A 20,991-nucleotide genomic window follows, 5' to 3' on the forward strand; every position below is an offset into this window, starting at 1 on the left:
ACTTGTTTCAAGAATACCAGATCCTCAGGAAGATCTACACGTAATACCTGCAGAAATGATGCACCCTCTTCTGAGCAAATGTAGAATTTAGTGTCACTATTTCAAAGTACGTGGTTGAACCATTTCAAAAATAGGTGGTTGAACCATTTCAGACAGAAAAAAAGATTTTTTTTTTCTCAGATCTTGAGTCTGAACTGTTTTTGTAGTAATGTGGTGAAACCAATGTTCTTGCATTCGTTTGAGGTAAAGGTAGACTCTTGATGAGCAGTTGGATGAAAATTCACAGAGGGTTGTGGACTGGTGCTGTAGTGGTGTAGTCATGTCAGCCATGCTCTTAATCCATGTCTGAGATGATGGAGAAGCTGAATGTCATCTTTCTGTTCCAAATGTGTATGTTCAGTAACATAGCTGATGATACTTTTTAAAATTTTTGGAGTATTATATTGTTATTTTTCTTTAATTCACCTGTAGTGGTTGGCTCAAAATTCCCTGCAAAGCAAGCACTGCGTGCTCAGTCTAGAACTGTAATAGAATGTATGCTGTAATGTTGAATTCAGAATCAACTTCTTGGTTAAGATTTATCAAGCTGCTTAAAATTTACATGTTGCTCATTTACAAATTTGATTAACTTTTTTTAACATACAAGTTTTGCTTTTTGTTTTAATGTTGAACATATTTGTACAACTTTTTAAAAAATTATCCAACTTTCATTTCCGATTTTGTCATGCATTGTGTGATCTTATTCCGAATCTTAGACAACATTGTTTCATATTAGCAAATGTGTGCGGTTACTTAATAAATACAAGTAATAGAGCATCTCAGATCCTGGTCAACATCTGACATTTGTCCAAAGAATGCAAAGTGTGTCAACCTAACGACAGCTAAAGGCAAACTTACCCATTTGAAGATTGTTCAAATGGCTGTTCAGCTCTTTATGTCTGCACATATCAACATGCTGTCAAGATCACTATCTCACTCGGGCATGCTGTGTTCCCACCAATCCCATTCTCTAATGTGGCATTGGCAAGGAATGGTAGATGCATAGCCTCTTCAAACCTAGCCACTGAGATTTAAGAGCAAGCAAGTAATTGGCAACAACCAGAGCACTTAAGACACTGGAGAAGAATATTAGCAGTCAGATGAAGCCTATCATACAGAAGGAGACACTCTATTTTGTGACACTGAATTGCATATCAATCGTGTGCAAGATGAAACAATCCTGGGATAAGATTATATAACCTGAGATTTGTTGCTATAAAATCCAACATATACATTTTAAATTACAGAAGCTAAAATCTGTTATAAGTAAGCATCACTTGCCATATATGATTTAATTTATTTGATCTGACTGGAGTTTCCCATTCGATTTAAGAGCACATGCATGTGAACCATAATTGAAAACCTGTGCTTACAATGCAGGCTGAAGTGTTAAGGGAGGGATGATGCACACTATACTTATGACAATAACATTTCATTGCACAATTAATTGAATTCATTTGAGTTTAAATTTTCATTAATTTACAAAGTTTAGTAGATTAAAATTGCATTTATTGTTGCCCTTATCAAGCAGCATACATATTTTTAAGTTGCGTAGTTCAAATAGTGTAATTTTATTATTGTTTCTTCTATATTCTTTTCAAAATAACATTTCTCCATTCAAGAAAGAAATTGATGCATAAAATAATTTGAGCGATGGTATAACAGTGTTTCAAATTACTAATCACTTCTCATCCACCAGAAAATTGTATTGAAATGAAAGCCGAATGAATACTGTTAAAATGTGTAGCAATTGATGTTATGTTTATAACAGAAGTAGGGATATAGTTAGTTAATGTTCATGTATTGCAGGCTGGATGCATCACACAGTGGAGCCACTAGGAGACAAAACAACTAAGGAAAGTCTTGCTATTCAATGTCTCCAGAAATCTCTCGAGGCAGACCCTAACTCTGGTCAGTCTTGGTACTTCCTTGGCAGGTAAGTATAGAGTTAGTTGATCTAATGTTTAGCTTTGAATCAGTTATTTTAAGAGTCTGGTATCCTCAATCTAATTGCACATTTAAAATAAAACACATCTTAAATCCAGTTCAGATGGAATTTTATAATTTTTCCATTTCAGATCCTCTTTGATCTGTGCATTTTCAATATTTTCTGATTTTTATATTGCTATTTTTTTCTTCTATTTCAAATTCCTTTTTGTTCCTTGAATGAATTCAACCAAGATGTTAAGGTCTATTCCTCCTTGAATTTGTAATTCAAACGGCATTAAGTTCATTTGACTGGCAGAAACCAGCTTATGCCATTCGAGATTCTTAAGTGCAGTACTTAATAGAAATTAGCAATGCGTCTATAGAGTAGAATATAGACTATCCTTTATTGTCACGTGTACTCAGGTATGGAAGTACAGGACGACAGTGAAACGTTTACAATGTCACCCCAAATTTAGATTAGATTCCCTACAGTGTGGAAACAGGCCCTTCAGCCCAATAAGTCCTCACCGACCCTCTGAAGAGCAATCCACCCAGACCCATACCCCTACGTTTACTGCTGACTAATGCATCTAACACTACAGGCAATTTAGCATGGCCAATTCACCTAACCTGCCCATCTTTGGACTGTGGGAGGAAACCCACGCAGACACTGGGAGAATGTGCAGACTCCACACAGTCACCCGAGGCTGGAATCGAACCTGGAACCTTGGTGCTGTCAGGCAGCAGTGCTAACCACTGAACCACTGTTCCATTTTGGGTACAAAGTACCTACATACTGATCTCGGGTACAAAATACAGCGATAAAGGGAAAAAGAAACGGGAAAAATAATTACATTGCTTGCAGTTGTTCATAGTGTAGGTTAGGAAAATGAGAACAAAGTTAAAAAGATAAGCATTACAGTCCTTCACTAGGTCTGTGCAGTTAGCTTGCACATGTGTTTCGCCTGGGCTCACAAATCACTGACCACCCGCACCAGTCCCCGGTCCACCAATGGACCAGTTCCGTTCAGGCCCGCTAGCCATCCAACCCATCCATCCTTCCTCCACTGTCCCTGTTCCCCATGAGCCCAGAACAAAAGGAACAGTACAGTACTGTAATCAATAATACTGTTATACCGCAGTTATAAATTGTTTCAGCTTATCATTCTGCAATGATCCTGGGGTTCCTGTGAAATACCATCATCATTTCCACTCTTTGTGGACATTAAATCCTCTTTGGCCACAGTTGTCACTAATGGGCATACCCTTGATAAACTTTTACAAAACTATCTGCTGACAGCCCAAACTTATGGGATTCTTATTTTTCACCCATGTTTATTAGGATTGCCCAAGACAAATCTTTGACCTTATTCTTATCTGGCCTGATTTAGCCATAGCCTTATATGATGTGATGTGACAAAGCCGAATGATATGCCTCGAAGCTGAACAATCTCCACTCAGACTTCAAATGAAGTAATTTTGGAAAAGTTTGGGTGGAATTGATACCTGTAAAGAATTTAGTGAAATTCTAAAGATAATCATAAGCCTATTGGTGTGAGCAACAAGGAAATGGTGGAATTATCCAAAAATCAGCAAGGCTATTGTATATTTTATATAAAAGTGTATGAAATATACAGTCCAAAAATAAACCATTCAGCCCAGCCAGACCATGCAAGTATTCATGTGCCTCTTCCTGTCACTCTCTGCATCTTTACCCTATGCTGCAGTATAGTCTTGAATTCTCTTGTTAGATTTATGTATCGCCCTTCACTTGAACAATCCTCACCCTTTTATTTGAGATATAGACCAGTACTTGCTGACTCTTTTCTGCAGCAATTAATGACATTACAATGATCTATGTAACTGGGCCATCAAGTCATAGAATCATTGAGATGTACAACATGGAAACAGACCTTCCATCATTTCATTGGTTAGTGAAAAATTATAAAATTGTTTGATTTTAATATAAACTACTTAAGCTTTGCCTTGTTGTGGGTTGTACTGTACCTCCAAGGATAACCAACTGATAGAAGTTTAAGACGACTAGTTGATGTTGGTGCATGTCAGAAGTGACTTCAATCCTGAATATATTGCTAACTCTGGAACTTATTGTATGATTCATGAGTGATATCTCACCTGCAAATACCTGCCATTGGTTGACAATACACTCATTTTCAACCTGAGTACCTTTCCAGATCAGTTTAAAAATAATTTGGACAATTGGGTAATTTCAATCCGTCAAACAGATTTTCTCCTCAAACTTTCAGTTTTTTTTAAATAGCTAACAAGTTAAAGTATTCCAGGGAAAAGGTCAGGAGCATTTTTCTTCATACTGCTGACATTTCTGAGGTTGCTAGCAGCAGTCTCCTGGACATTTATCTTTAATTTATGGAAACTGCAGGAAAATATTAATTTGGAAGAATTGATGCTGGAAATGAGAAATTGATGGAAGCATTCAGCAGGTCTGGCAGGATCTGTGGATGACAAGTAGAGTTAATGTTTTGGGTCCTGTGACCCTCCTTCAGAAAGTGTTCGATAGTTGGCAACCCGACTCCTGAATTGCATTGAATGATGCTGTTTCTGCTTTTTAATTAAAAGGCTATAAGCTTTAGTTTAACAAGTAAGTAATGTAAGTTCAAGCTCGTTCATCTCGTGTTATGGCCATAATAATTTCAGTATGTAAATACTTGCAAGGCAGCTATACAAAATTATTTCCATGCTTTATATAGTGTCATCAAAGTGTTGATTTGACTTGAGAATTTGTTCTAAATAGAAGCAAACATTGCTCACCTCTGCTTAACTTTTTGTTATGTGAAATTGGAATGGATAAAAATATTAATGTACCCAAGTTTGCTGTTGCCTATTTACATTTTAATCTCTACCTACCAAAGACCCTTTCCTGTCAGTACTTTCAGACTGTGCAAATTGGAGGCTCATTGGGTATTTAATTTTATTATATCTCCACTTGCTGTCTCTTCATTGTTGCTCTTAAGAACTGAGAATTGATTACCGACTCCGTTCAGGCTTACAGATTAGGCCAGGAGAAGAATGATCATTTGAATGAAATAATTCTTAGTTCTCTGACTCCAATTCTCCATTGCCCTTCCCCTACATTGGCTATAGTAGTGTAATGGTGATACTGCTGAACTAATAATATATTTTATCTAAAATACAGTGTCCCTGTCTTAAGTTGTGCAACCAAAATGGTTTGGAAATTTGAGTTCATTTTTTAAATGTCAAAGTAACCATGAATTCATTTTTTGAATGTCGCCCATGGTGTTAAGCAGTGAAATAGTTCAAATTATTACGTAAATATGCACGTAAATGTGAATCTTTCTTACCCTGCCTGACCATGTTGTGATATCAGTCTCTCACCCAATTTAGTTGGCTCTTAACTGAAGAGATCCACCAAGCTATTATTTCATCAAACCATTCCTAGATGAAAATATGAGGCAAGTCAAGATGGGCACTGTTGACTTTATCAACAGTGATCGAATTCCCAAGAAACAGTATTTCTAAGAAAATGTTTCATTAAGTATTTTCATTTGTGGAAACAAAGTAGAGGTCATATCTAAAATGAGCCATGTCTTTGTGCATCTGTTACTCCCTATAGCTTGGGTATTACAATATCTTTTTTGTTTCCTCTGCATGCAAAGCTAATCTTGATTGGATCGAAGTGTTTGAGTAGATTGCAATGCATTGAAAGCTGGAGACTTAAATTTGCAAAATAACATTTGATCGTGTATATGTATTCTGAAATATAGTTATCTTTTTTACAGGTGCTATTCAAGCATTGGCAAAGTTCAGGATGCCTTCTTATCATACAGGCATTCCATTGATAAATCAGAAGCGAGCGCTGATACATGGTGTTCAATAGGGTAAGAAATTGCAGATACTTAAAACTAATTGGCAAGAGATTAAACGGGTGCTCTGGAAATATTACTTTATGACCTTACTGCACCTATTCAATCCTGATTGCCACTTTGTTTACTGTTTTAGGGTGTTGTATCAGCAACAGAACCAGCCAATGGATGCTTTACAGGCCTATATCTGTGCTGTTCAGCTAGACCATGGACATGCTGCAGCCTGGATGGACCTAGGAACACTCTATGAATCCTGCAATCAACCTCAGGATGCAATTAAATGTTACATAAATGCAACCAGGAGCAAAAATTGTAGTAATAGTTCTGCACTCACAGCAAGGATAAAGTACTTGCAGGTACAGTGGTTTGGGGTGTGCTATCTAAATATAGTATTCATTTAAAAAATTCAGTGGGTCATTTCTAACCAATATAAAGGATTTACATCTTTGGAGTAGACAACAATTAAATGGTTTGTTATTAACTAAATATATTGCACATAATTAAAGATATTTTTAAAGCTACAGCATGGTTTACATCAGTTACAGACAGAATTCCAAGGAATATAATTTGAATGGGCAATTTAAGCATTGTAAGTAAATTATAACAGATGACCTCAACTGCCATTTTTAAATAAAAAAAACCTTAAATTTAAATCAAATTAGCTTTATGCAGTACTGCATAGCAGGTTATATGAATTACATTGTTAAAATCATATTCAACCTCAGATGGAGGTCTGAAGAAAGCAGTCAGCTGCTTTCCATTGCTTCAGCTCTTTTTTTTTTTGAAGGGAAAATTACTGAAAGTGTTGTTTAACATTTTTGCCAAAATTACCTGCTATATGGTATCTTAAGTGCAAAGCTCTTGTGGTTTTCTTTAAGTCCTACCTGCCTACACAGTGTTTTACATAAGCCATTAATGCAAGTGACATTGAACACTTCTGTTAAAGCTGCAGTATCTTTCTTTTTGACTTTCATAATTTGAGGACATTTTCAGATCTATTTGATATAACATCTTCAAATGGCCTACAAAATAAAGTGTATTTGGTATTACTTAAGAAGTTATAGAATCACAGGTGTACAGCACGGAACCAGACCCTTCAGTCCAATTCGTCCATGCCAACCAGATATCCTAAATTAATCTAATCTCATTTGCCAGCACTTGACCCATATCTCTCTTAAACCCTTCCTGTTCATATAGCCATCCAGATACCTTTTAAATGTTGTGATTGTACCAGCCTCCACCACTTCCTATGGCAGCTCATTCCATACAGGCACCACTCTGTGTGAAAAGGTTGCCCCTTTGGTCCCTTTTATATCTTTCCCCTCTCATCCTAAACCTGTGCCCTCTCGCTCTGGACTCCTCCACCCCAGGGAAAAGACTTTGTCTATTTATCCTATCCATGCCCCTTATGATTTTATAAATCTCTACAAGGTTACCCCTCAGTCTCTGACGCTCCATGGAAACCAGCACCAGCCTATTCTGTCTTTCCCCATAGCTCAAATCCGCCAATCTTGGCAACATCCTTATAAATCTTTTCTGAACCCTTTCAAGATTCACAACATCCATCCTATAGCAGGGAGACCAGAATTGCTTGCAGTATTCCAAAAGTGACCTAACCAATGTCCTGTACAGCCGCAACATGACCTCCCAACTCCTATATCTAATGCTCTGACCAATAAAGGAAAGCATACCAGTCGCTGCCTTCACTGTTCTATCTACCCATGACTCCACTTTCAAAGACTTATGAACCTGCACTCCAAGATCTGTTTGTTCAGCAACATTCCCCAGGTCCTTACCATTAAGTGTGTCGGTGCTGCCCTGATTTGTCGTTCCAAAATTGTGTTCTTTTCTGAGATAACTGGTTACAACTGGAATGTTAGCTGGAGCTATCTGCTGACTAGAACAGTTCACTAACCAATATCAGAAATTTGTTGGTTATAAGATGAGGATGAGATTGCTTGGATACAATGACTTCTGAAAACATATTCTAAATCTCATTGATCGAGCTAACTGAGTAGTTTAGCAATTCTTCTGGATGGTTGCTGGCAGTTGCAGAACCAGTTGCATACCCCTACATCAGTCAGTTCCTTCACGAACAGAGCGGAGATTGAGAATAGAAACAATAAAATCATTTTACAATTTGCACTCTGTTAATTGGGTTTCAGTTATTGCTACTACTCAAGCTTCACATGCTGCCACTGATCCAGTCAGCTGCTCAACCTTCTCATCTGGCACAGTGTGACGCCAGAAGAAATATCAGCTAAAAAACCGAAATAATTACAGATCCTGGAGATCAGAAACTAAAGCAAAAATTGCTGGAAAATCTTAAGTCTGGTAACATCTGAGGAGAGAAATCAGAGTTAATGTTTTGGGTCAGAACTGATTAAATTCTGACGACGGGTCACTGGACCCAAATCCCAACCCCCCCTCACCCCCACCCCAAATCTTGCTAGTAAGATACTGTTGTTCCTTCTGAACTGAGCTAACTCTGTACGGAACAAACTTAGGATATTCTATCCTGCATGCCATAGTAAAGCACCAAACAATGCTTTTACCATTAAATCACATTGCACTTAATCGTGATCTGCTGTTCATAATTGTATATCATAATGTATTTGACACTAAATGATTTTGAATTGTGTCATTACAACTTTTTTTCTGAGTAATAGGTGTATCTTAACTGCCTTCAAAAACACAACTGCTAAATATTGTTTATTTTGAATGCGTCAAAGAATAATGGAAAATTTGCAGCATACTGAAAAGCCATTTGACTCACTGTTCGGCAAAATTAATACTTCTATCCTGTTTCTTCCCTATCTTTCTCTGCTTCAAATGTTTTGCTTACATTTTTTTTTAAAAAAGTGAACGTTTTGTTTTAACGATGTTAGTGAATCCTATTCTGTGTGGTTGTGTGTAAATTACTTTTTCCCTAACCCACTCATTCTGTAGCTATTTTAACTTGGAAATTTTCTTTTGTTATCGCCTGAAAATTTTCTCTTTTCTCTCCCTCTCCCGTTAAAAATTGCATCTAGAGTCTTATAACCAGCTTTTTGTCCCTGTATTTTCTACTAAGGTAACGTCCTATTTATAATGTATAAACAAAGGCTACGTTCTCCTGTTAGGTTTAAGCATTTTGATACAAGATATTACTGCTGAGAGTGTAAAATATATTAAGTGTAAATATCCAAGAAAAGCACCTAGTCATAGGCCAGCAGCTCTTTGGAAAAACAAACACTTGCACTTGTTAGTAATTTAATTTTGGCCCTTATTGAAATCATTTTTTGACTCTCTCCACTTTCTTGTACTGTTTTGAATCTATATCCCATGATACTTTTTGTTTTTCAGTTTCTCTTCACTTTTTTTCTCTGCACATTCGCTCAAACTCCTTGAATCTATTCGGTGTTCTTTAGTCTGAGTAGTACAATTTGGATCACTTACTTGACTGCAGTTCAGCTATTGTGATTTCAGCTCTAAAGCGTGAGTAGGATGTGAGAAACATATAATTGGGATTTCTACTCTTGTCAGTGCTTGCTTCACTTTTTTTTTGGTTACATGGAAATGCATTAGGATTTGTTTAGCATTTTAAGTAGATTGGTGTTTTAAAAATATGAAATCTACTTAAGTCAACTAAAAGGAAACTGCAGCTTTGAAAGACTTTTAATTGTACATTTAGTTTAATATTAAATTCAAGTAGAATTGAACAGGAGGATATGACAAAGATACTAATGACACTGTCCATCCCTGGAGGATTTATTCACTATAATGTACCTTTATTACTAGGAGAAAATTGTTGCATTTTAAATTCTAAATCATATTTGTATAAAATATATTGTATAATAGTTAACATTAGTTTTGTTCTGATTTTAACTGATTTATTTTCACTGCACACAATGGAAAATAACAAATTAAACATGAGAAATTTGCTCAGACTTCACACAAATGTGTTCTATCACAAGTTTAACTGCAATTTTAGTATGATCATAAAGCCACAAATGTTACATGATTGTTGAGCAATTAGGTGGTTTGTATGACTGATCAGTTAGCTTTCATTTACATAATCGCATCACATACTTTTTACAGGCCCAGTTGTGCAACCTTCCACAAGGTAGCCTACAAAGTAAAACCAAAATGCTTCCCAGTATTGAGGAGGCATGGAGCCTACCAATCCCAGCAGAACTTACCTCCAGGCAGGGTGCCATGAATTCAGCTCAGCAGGTGAAAATTATTTGTACCTCAATTGTACTTAAGCATTTTAGCTTTATAGTTTTAAAGGTACTTTTTTAGTGGCTAATACATTTACACACATGCACACCAAATAGTAACTACGCAAAACTCATCACTGGTAGGATTTGAAGAAATATGTTCATGGAATTACAACTATTTGGGGCATTGAGATTATCTACCAAAATATTTTAAAAGATCCTCGAGCTGTTGAGATCAAAACTGGTGATTTCTCAAGCTGTTGCAAAGTAAATGTTGAACCATCCAATTTTATGCAATACCTGTACTTTGCACTATTTGTACATAAAGCTGTGTTGATAGTTAACTACTACAACGATTGCCCAGATCTGCTCTGACTTTTTTTTTCCTTGGTACTCAACTCTGACAAAAATGAAAATAAATTTTAGTCAAAATAACACTTAGTCATTGTTCAGCTGGTGAAAAATATATCCTATGATTACTGCTGCACAAATGCACGCCAATGGGGAATCAAAAGCAGAAAGGAAAAAAATTGAAAGTACATGGGTGTGTTTCCTAAATAATTTTATTCCAATGCTCTTCTTTTGTATGTAGGCTTGTAAACTTCACCATCACAGTAATGAACCATTAGTAGGCCTCAGTCAGCAGCCACAGCAGTCCTTACCACTACACATGGTTCCTTCTAACCAAGTAGATGATCTCTCCAGTTCTGCTAAAAGGAAAAGGATGTCCAGTCCTACTAAGGTAGTAATTCGACTTGGTTCTGTTTTAGTCCTTTAAGGACAGCAAGATTCTCTTAGCATTCAAATGAAAGGGGAACTAGAAGAAAATTTGAGCTTTTGAAATAAATGCTTTTGAATAAGTAAATGTTGAGAGATTTAAAACAGCCAATATTACATATATTGAATGTAAAATGTACTCTGAATGTGAAATATGTACCTTTTGTGGATATTTTTAAGAATAGTTCTGTATGCTACGTGTATTGTGAAAACGTTTTTTTTTACAAGAATTGGCAAAATGGCCTCTATGATGAAAGGATCTTGCACTTCCATTTAAGACAATTTAAAATAATTTGAAAAATTTATGACCTGTTGATATAAAGCACATTTTTTCCTAATGGTAGAGAAAGCAAAGAAAGATGTGGCTTAGGGCTACAGAAGGTAAGGACCTTGGAATCTTTGCTTAGTGGGTGTGGGAAGGGAAGAATGTGTCAGAGATCGCTGAATAGAAAGATTCCGTTATTATGACAGAGCCCATAAGCACCCCAATCACTTATTTTTTGGGTGGTGGAGAGGTGGTGGATTTAAAGGATTGCTTGTAGTGAAGGGATTATTGGGGTTATTTTACATTGCAAGGTGTTGCTGGAATAATGAGCAGAGAAGGATATGGCCTAACTGGTATTTGACGTGGCCTGATCAAGTCTAGACGAAACCAGTTATGTATCAGATGATTGAATTCGTAACCTTTGGATTTGAACAAGTGAAAGCAAAGTGTACCAAGAGGATGAACTAGGGAGGAAGAAAATAAGGGCTTAGATAGTGATAGGGGCAACAAAATGGTGCTGAGGGTGTGATTGAGAAGATACATAGCTGCAAATTTTAACAAGTAGAAGGCCAAAAGTAGGAGTGGTATTTGGAAGTGAGATAAGTCTTCTAATGAATTGTTATAAAATAGTGTCTTGTTTGTTGGCAAATCTATGTAGACAATATATCCAATAATTTATGCAATCTGGCCTTCAAAGTTTGTTCAGGGTTTCCAATATATCTCTTCAGTATAAAATTTTAGACTTGTTGTTGAAAACTCCCTTATTTAGTCCAGTTGTTTTCCGTACTTAGCTTTTATAAGTGCTGTGTTCAATGTTTGGTGCAGAATTGTAACTGCAATTAAATTGGAAATCAGAAGTGTTCATTGATTTTTCTATTTTCAGCTAAATGCTCCAGATGTCTGGTCAGGTGGTCACACACCACACCATCCAGTGCAGCAACAGGTTCCATCATGGTACCTGACGTCTCAAAAATTACAGGTAAGTGGCTTTATTATAATATTTTAATTGTATAGTGATTTTAAATGTTTCCATGTTTCCATAAATTTATCAAATAGCATGTACACCAGTGCAGAGACTGATCCTACCATGAACACTCAGCTCCAGATCATCTTATAGACTTAGCTCAGGCACGTTCAGAAAAGCTGATTTCAAAAGTAACTTGATATCAAAGTAATATTTGATTAAGTTTTTAACTATGCTTTCACAGATGCTCTGGGCTTCACTTGTAAGGCCATTCCCAATTGTCATTGAACCAACTTCTTGAGCTCATCCAAGTGGCTTACAAGTTAATCTCAGAGGCCAGATGAGTCGCAACCTTATTGCGAGTCGAGTCACAGTTAGGCAATATTATCTTTACTCAGTGATATTAGTGAGCCAGATGGATGTTTATCCTAATCGAGTAGTTTCAACAATGTAAACCCTAAATAAGAATTCTCAGCGACTTAATTGCTTACCTAACTTTGTATCATCTTGATGAACACATTACACTTGGTCTCTTTATTTAAGTCACAGATACAGAATCTAAATAACTGAGGTCCCAGCACTGATCCTTGCAGCATTCCAGCAATAACATCTTTGACCTGATAATGGTCCTCCTATTCCTCCCTGTTTTCTGAAGTATAACAGACTTCTCCCCACTCCACCCCTCTATGCCAAGTGTAAAAACCTTTCATTTAACACTTTATCAAAAGTCTTTTGAAAATTCAAGGATACTGTATCCATTGCTGGCTCAAGTACCTGTTCTCTGTCTCAATGCATTTTATGAACAGAAACATTTTGCTTATTTGACTTATCTAACATGTAGAAATGAAATCTGTAATCCTCTTATTTCTTGATTAATTCTCAAGTCTAACCATAACATGCTGTTGGAAACTTGTGAATCACTCCCACCAGTGATTATTTCTTATCACAGCTTGCGTGATTCTACTTCCTGCTATTCTGAATCTGGATTTTTTTATTTTCTCTTCTGACCTTGAAGCATGTTTTGTTATTGGGGGTCTGTCTTCCATTTTGTATAAAATTTAAAACTTCAGGTGACCTGGAATATTTAGCTCTCCGTGTTGGTCTCTATACAGTCATATTTTTTTTAGTAATGGCAGTTCGTCCCACTTCTATTCACTTGGACCATTTCTCTTTAGTTTGAAGACCAATTTACAATCTAGTTGTAAAATTGTTCCCTGTCCAATTGCAGCGCAACCCATTTGAGACCAAAGCACCACCTTTCCCCTGTGCTGCTGCCATGAATGGAAGCTTGTGTATCCCACACATTCTTTAAACCATACATTTAGTCTTTGACATGTTTGACCTTAAGCCAGTTTGTTTGTGGCACAGGTTGTGAGTTAGATTTGAAAACACAAGGCTTTTGTCAGATCACGTTTGGAATATTATAATCAGTTTTGGGCCCTGAATCTAAAGAAGGATGTGCTGGCATTGGAGGGGGCTCAGAGGAGGTTAATGAGAATAATCCTAGGGATAAAGAGCTAGTCATGTGGAGCAGTTGAGGACTATGGATCTGTACTTGATGGCGTCTCAAAGGATGAGGGCAGATCTGATTGATTCTTTCAGAATACTGAGAGGCCTGAATAGAGTGGTATGAAAGTGCTGCTGTTGGACTGGGGTAGACATTGTTAGAAGTTGCATGACATCAGGTTACAGTCCAACAGGTTTATTTGAAATTACAAGCTTTCAGAATGCTACTCCTTCGTCAGACCAAAAGGCTTTTCCCAGAAAGGCAGAGGAAGACCAGTGGAGCTTCTCACTCAGCAGACTTCACCCTAACTGAATGTCAAACATTATCCAAAGCAAAAGCTAGCCCTTAACAACCAAAAACCCAGGCATGTGTTTTCCAGTAAATTAGTCCAAGCATTTAGCTTAAGCGATCAGACTTTCAAGAAGTGTCTTTCAAAATAATGTTCCAATGTGTCCTTTCAGTTGGTCCAGGTATAACCTCAGACTTTTGAAATGAACTCACTATCCGATATCCTTTAAACCTTAAACCTAAAACAAAAGTAATGAAGTTTCTTCACAACAGTATCAATAAATAAATATCAGTAGTTTACTTAGTCAACATAAAACAGAATCATGTTTGAGTCTCGGTCTTCCAGTGTTTCTAAGCACTATAAATTTTCCAGTTTTTGGAACAGTTGCGTGCAAATAGAAAGAACCTGAATCAGCTTCAGCTTCAAATGCTGGAACAGCTTGAGGGACAGTTTGCCTTGATGCGACAGCACCAGCAGCAGGTAAGAGCATATACTACTCTTTGGGAAAGGGATTTATATGATCTTGTGCATAGAACTGTTTTATTAATGCTGGTCAAAAAATGCTTAAATGCTGATCTAGTCAAAAGACCATTTGGATCTCCAAAGTAGGTTTATTATTCTAATGTTAACCTTTGACAAAATTTAAATGAGAGCATCAAGTTTGCTTACTTCCTATTACTTTCATTCTTTGTCATGGTTTTGTGTTTTAACTTTCTTAAAACACCTATTGTAAACGCAAGATAGCAACTTCATGACTGCTGTTAGTACCATGTGCTCGTTAGAATAGAAATAACAGGATCTATCAGATGAGTATGTGCTGAGGTGGTGGTAGGAAAGGGACAGTTTCAGATTTCTGGGCGGTGGGACCAATACAAGCTGGGGGAGGTTGCAGCTGGGCAGGACTGGAACTAACTGGAGTATTTTGAATAAAAGGGCAGGGGGTGATGAAATTGTATAGGGAGACAGAATAGGGGAATCCAGGGCAAAAGCAAAAGAGAAAATGGGAAACGAAAAATGAAAGAAAGAGATTTTGAGAGCAAGAATCAAGCAAGGTCACATTGTAAAATAACAGGGCTAAGAATGTGAAAAAGACCAACCTTAAAGGCCTTGGGTCTTGATGTGTGGTGCATTCACAATAAAGTGGATAAATTAATTGTGTGCAAATGCATTATAAACTGGTATGATATAGTTGGAATTACAGCGACATGGTTGCATAGTGACCAGGGATGGAAACTGAATATCCAGGAATATTCAGTTTTAGGAAGGACAGACAAAGGGCAAGTAGCATTGCTGGTTAAAGAGAAAATTAATGCGAGAAGAATATTAGCTTCACTGAAACAGAATCTGTAGGGTACAGGCATAGACTGTTAAGTTTTTAAAGCTGCCATGGTTATGTCAAAAGTTGGTATTAATAAGAAATGGCCAAAAGTATATGAACTGTTCCCTCTTCTGCTTTTTCACCAGTCTTTTCAGCTTCTAGGTTTTTATTTTGTTACTGAATAATTGTATTTGATATAGGTTAGAAATTCCTCCCATTTTGCCGTAAAAATATGGTTACATTACACAATGGATGTGCTTTAACTAAAAGAATATTGCCAACAGTTCTTGAGAACACGTGCTGAACTAATTTGCGCAGTTCGAGGGACTTAATCCATAGTGCCTAATTACAACTTCTGACTGTTTAGTTTTTCAAAAAGTGCTTTTAATATTCTTAATGTCAATGGTTAATGTGTATTTCTTTTCAAAAAATGATGTTTGTTCGCTTCCTTCCCATCCTCATTTTTCAGTCCCTAAAAATAATTATCTGTTATTAAGAAATTAAGCCGCACTTTGGATTTTTTGAGTTTGTCACTTCCGGTAACCTTAGAAATTGAGTTTGAAGTGACTAATAGCTAAATATTGCATTGTATTTATGCAAAATATTTTTGTGCAGTGAAGATAACTGTAAAATCTGGAGTTGAAATAATTAACTTTGCTTTTTTTTTGATTTATTCAGATGAGACAGGCAACAGTTGCACAGGTACGGCCTACAGGAATTCCTAATGGGCCAACGCTTGGATCATCACTGCCTACAAACTCTCTTTCTGGTCAGCAGCCTCATGTCACTCTAACCAGAGTGCCTGATCGTGGTGTTCAGTCTGGAATCCGTCCTGTTCCTTCTGGACAGCTAATGGCTAATGGACCTTTTCCTGCTGAACCATCTCGAGGTCCAGTAACATGCAGCACTATGGGAATGCTGGGTAATACAGACACTATCTCTATAGGCAATAATCATGTAACAGGAAATGGAAGCAATGGAAATGTGCCTTACCTGCAGCAAAACGCACTAACTCTACCTCATAACCGCACAAACCTGACCAGCAGCGCAGAGGAGCCGTGGAAAAACCAACTTGTTAACTCCACTCAGGTAAGTAATTGCAGAAGCAGTTTTAAAATTGAATCTTTCTTTGTTTAGTTACTAATTTGAGGTAATCTCACACTCTAAGGCTTGTAACTCAGTTTAATGGTGGTCTAGTTTTGTAAACACTTGACAAAGTTATCAAATTTTTTACAGCTCAAACTAGTTGGATAGATGAAGGGGACCAGACAAAGGATGCCATGCCAAATGTTTATTATGCTGTGCCTGAATATTTGCTGTGTTCGTGGAGTTCATGGTAGTATACAAGCATGAATAGAGCATAATTTAGCAGACTGAATTAAGTCTATATTCTCTCGTATCTAGAAGAATGAGGTAACTTTATTGAAGCATGTGCATTCTGAAGGGCTCGGCAGATACATATTGAGAATTTGGAGTTACAGGGTATTTATCAAATTGGGAAAATGGAACCAGTGGAATGCAGCTAGGATAAGTGCTGAGACCTCGGCTGTTTAGAAAACAACCGAGAGTATTGTGTTCAAGCTTGCTGATGATGCAAACCTAGACAGGGATATAAACTGAGGAGGGTGAAAAGAGGCTTCAAAAGAATATATCCAGATGAAGTGAGTTGACGACAAAATATCAGATGGAAACTAATGTACAGATTTCCAAGGTTACTGATAACAGTAGAAAGGATACAAGCTGAAGTCAGAGGACAGAGTTAATATTCAGCTACATCAAATAGTTTGGAAGAAAATTATCCTTTGTTACAAGGGTATTACAGAACAAAAGTAAGTTTTGCTATAAAAATATAGAACTCTTGTGACAATGCACCTGAATATTGTAGGAGAAAGTGAGGACTGCAGATGCTGGAGCTCAGAGCTGAAAAATGTGTTGCTGGAAAAGCGCAGCAGGTCAGGCAGCATCCAAGGAGCAGGCAAATCGACGTTTCGGGCATTGATTCCTGAAGAAGGGCTTATGCCCGAAACGTCGATTCTCCTGCTCCTTGGATGCTGCCTGACCTGCTGCGCTTTTCCAGCAACACCTTTTTCAGCACCTGAATATTGTGTTCAGTTTTCCTTTCCATCTCAAAAAAAAAGATGTAATTGCTTTTAAAGTGGCACAGTGAAGGTTCACTAAATTGATTCCTAAAAGAGTGCTAAAATACTGAGTCAATTTACCTGATATTCTCAAGCATTTAGAAGAATAGGGTGATTTCATTGAAGCTTGTGCATGCTGAAGGGGTTTGACATACAAATAATTTTTTTTTCTGGATCTGGAATCTGGAAAGACTGTTGGAGGTGGTAGAGGCACATTGTTTCAGGGTGAGGAGTCAGTCATTTAATGTAGAGATTAGAAATTTCTTTGCACAAACCCGTTGACAATTTATGAAATTTTCTACTTAAGACGTGGGTGCTCTCTGGTTGAGTCTGTTAAAGACTGAATCAAGCTCTTAGAGATTTGGGAATATGTGGAGTGAACATGAAACGGAGTTGAGTCAGAGAATTAACAGTGACTATCTTGAACAGTGCTACAGGTTCAGTGCTACTTTTATTTTCTTATGTTGATTTGTTATATTTGGATAAAGTAATATTATTGAAGTGCTATGTTTAGTTAACTTTATATTGTAATACACATTAAAACCTATTGTCATGTGGCTAGTGTAATGCTTAGCCTCCGATTTTCTTTGCGGAACAAATTTTCTCTTGAACGGACGAAAGGATTATTTCGTTGTTTACCCAAACCTAATTTTTTTCTTATGCAGCAGCATGATCATTTTCACTCTTCGAAAGCAAATATTTTAACTTAGACTATTTCAAAAACAGTTTGAAATAGGGCTTAGGAAGTTTTTCAAAAGGGACAGAAGTTCCCTCGATTTGATTATTTTGGACATTTTTATATTTGATTCCAGTCTTCCACTTCACTGGTAGATTCTATTTGTGTCTTTGTTACCAAGAGTTTTATTCTTCTGGATGGCTTTTACTTTCCATTTCCCCATAAACTTGAGCTTATCCAAACCTCTGGTGCCCAAATCCTAATTCATACAATTTCTGTTTATTTATCACCTCACTGTTACCCAGTCCATCAGCATTCAGGTTTTCACCCTTTATTTTCAAATTGCTCACTGCTTCCTATTTCATTGCTTTGCTTTGTAACCTCAACCAACATTGCAACCTTCCGAGTTCTCTGCACTTCTCCAATTCTAACCTCTTGCACACTTTTTATTTTGAAGTGCTGTATGCTTTCAGCTGTCCAGGCTCAAAGTTCCTGAATTTGCTCCCTAAAAATGTCTCTCCCTCTGTCTCTCCCTCTGTCTCTCCCTCTGTCTCTCCCTCTGTCTCTCCCTCTGTCTCTCCCTCTGTCTCTCCCTCTGTCTCTCTGGTCAAACTTTATGTCACCTGTCTAAATATCTCTGTGATTGATGTAATCTTTTGTTTGGTAATGCTGCTGTGCAGTAATTTACAGTGATGTCCATTACTGTCACTTTATGCTTGCAACACAAATGTTTTGTTACCAGAATACACCTTCACATTCCATAGATTTAAAATTTAATTCTTTTAATTTAGCCATCGTTATTTTCTCTTGACGCAATAATGCAGCTTTATTGTATTTAGATATTGAAAATAGCACTGCACTGTGTTTGTAAAAACAGCGGTTACACTTCTGTAATTCTATTGACCTATCAAAGCCACTTTCTTCTTGCTTTGCTGTTTGATAATTTGTGTAACCTGTCCAATTTATTAAATGAACTAGAAAGTAGAAGGTTTATGCATTTATCACCCTCATTTCTGGTTATATGGAAAACTCAGTCCTTTTTATTCTACCACCCCCTTCCCCCAAGCTCCTCTTGTAAGCTAACTTTCTACTGGGTCTTGTGAAAGGTTTCCTCTCCATGGCACTATCTCTGCTTCAAAACATGATATCATCATCACCTTGATCCTTCCATCCTGGCCAAATAGCACCCATCTCCACCCACTTTGTTAAATGTCAATTAAATTGTTCTTTTTTTTAGATTATATTACATTGTGGAAACAGGCCCTTCGGCCCAACAAGTCCACACCGACCCGCTGAAGCGAAACCCACCCATACCCCTACATTTACCCCTTACCTAACACTACGGGCGATTTAGTATGGCCAATTCACCTGACCCTGCACATCTTTGGACTGTGGGAGGAAACCGGAGCACCCGGAGGAAACCCACGCAGACACGGGGAGAACGTGCAAACTCCACACAGTCAGTCGCCTGAGGCAGGAATTGAACCCGGGTCTCAGGCGCTGTGAGGCAGCAGTGCTTACCACTGTGCCACCGTGCCGCCCACTTGTCTCTGTTTTTTTGTGACTACGTTTAAATCTCTCCAATCCAGCTTCTTTCATTCAGCATTAAAGTAACTTCAAACAGAAGACACAAATGATCTGTTTGTGATTACGTTGCATCATCCCTTGTCAGCCATAAGAGTTGATTTATTGACAATAGAAGAACTGCAGTGGAACAGGCAATAAATGCTGGCCAGTGATGCCCATTGCCCATGAGCAAATTTTAAAACAGAAGAATTTCTGATAATTTCTACCTGAAAAACCAATGTCAGAGTTGAAATGCTGCACTATACATGTGCAGCACTGTGCATTCCTAGCTCGCAGAGATGTCTTTAAAGAAATTTATGCGACAGGTACAGTACCTGAATTATTGTACCTGAGCAACTGAGCAGTGTTTTTGTTTTAACTAATTACATTCACAACAGTTTTTCAGTTTTGTGCGTGCAAACAGCAGAGAAACTTCAAAAAAAAATTTTAAAATGAAGTTTACTCCAATGACTGAATCACAGAAATCCCTACAGTGCAGAAACAGGCCATTAGGCCCAACAAGTCCACACTGACCCTCTGAAGAGTAACCTACCCTGACCCATTCCCCTACCCTATTATCCTGATGAAGGGCTTATGCCCAGAACGTTGATTCTCCTCCTTGGATGCTGCCTGACCTGCTGCGCTTTTCCAGCACCACGCTCTCGACTCTGATGCTCCACCATCTGCAGGCCTCACATTCCCCTACCCTATTACTCTACATTTGCTCCTGACATATACCCCTTTGCATCCATGAACGCTATGGACAATTTAGCATAGCCAATTCACTTGACCTGCGCATCTTTGGATTGTGGGAGGAAACCGGAGCACCTGGAGGAAACACATGCAGACACAGGGAGAATGTGCAAATTCCGCACAGAGAGTCATCAGAGGCTGGAATCGAACCCGGGTCCCTGGCGCTGTGAGGCAGCAGTGCTAACCATTGAGCTACCATGCCATCTGAGGAGAGAACAGTTTTAAAGATGATGATTTTTGATTGTAGCATGCAGACACAATGGCAGCAACTCTAGAAGTTCACTGAGGGCTCCACTGATGCTATTACACAAGTTGCTTGAGCATATGAGTTATGTGAGATGTGATCAACAAGTAAAGAATCTTAAAGCCAGCGATGGCACTTTTATATCAGGCAAAAGGGCATACAAAAGCAAAAATTTTAAAATTTTTTCAAAGGGGAGCATTAAAACAAGGAGTTCATATAATTTTCTCCAAAACTTATCAAATTCCATGGAACTGCTATCATGCTGACCCATTCTCCTACATATCCAAAGGTAATCAGAAAATCACTTTCATTGAAGCTCACAGCCATGCTGTGCCTCTGACACATTAGCTGCAGACATAGGGCCAGTTTCCACATGCCAGCGACACACTATTCTGTCCCTTTACACTGCATTTGTAAAGTATTTCTGTATTATCAGGCAATCATTTCAAATTTCCATCTTG

General features: G+C 37.6%; 1 protein-coding gene across 3 annotated transcripts in view; it reads left to right on the plus strand.

The window, feature by feature from the left end:
- Positions 1–20,991, plus strand: part of kdm6a (lysine (K)-specific demethylase 6A) — a 236,360-nt gene that overhangs the window by 158,083 nt on the left and 57,286 nt on the right. For 2 of the 3 annotated variants that reach the window (XM_043700865.1, XM_043700863.1), the window contains exons 10-17: positions 1,849–1,975; positions 5,748–5,846; positions 5,968–6,187; positions 9,912–10,046; positions 10,626–10,775; positions 11,959–12,054; positions 14,208–14,315; positions 15,832–16,242. In XM_043700865.1, the coding sequence (XP_043556800.1) occupies positions 1,849–1,975; positions 5,748–5,846; positions 5,968–6,187; positions 9,912–10,046; positions 10,626–10,775; positions 11,959–12,054; positions 14,208–14,315; positions 15,832–16,242 (1,346 nt within the window). The remainder of the gene's footprint in view (positions 1–1,848; positions 1,976–5,747; positions 5,847–5,967; positions 6,188–9,911; positions 10,047–10,625; positions 10,776–11,958; positions 12,055–14,207; positions 14,316–15,831; positions 16,243–20,991) is intronic. The other variant, XM_043700864.1, reaches the window with a different exon arrangement.

Source organism: Chiloscyllium plagiosum, chromosome 12 (assembly GCF_004010195.1).
Source record: "Chiloscyllium plagiosum isolate BGI_BamShark_2017 chromosome 12, ASM401019v2, whole genome shotgun sequence".
NCBI lineage: Eukaryota > Metazoa > Chordata > Chondrichthyes > Orectolobiformes > Hemiscylliidae > Chiloscyllium > Chiloscyllium plagiosum.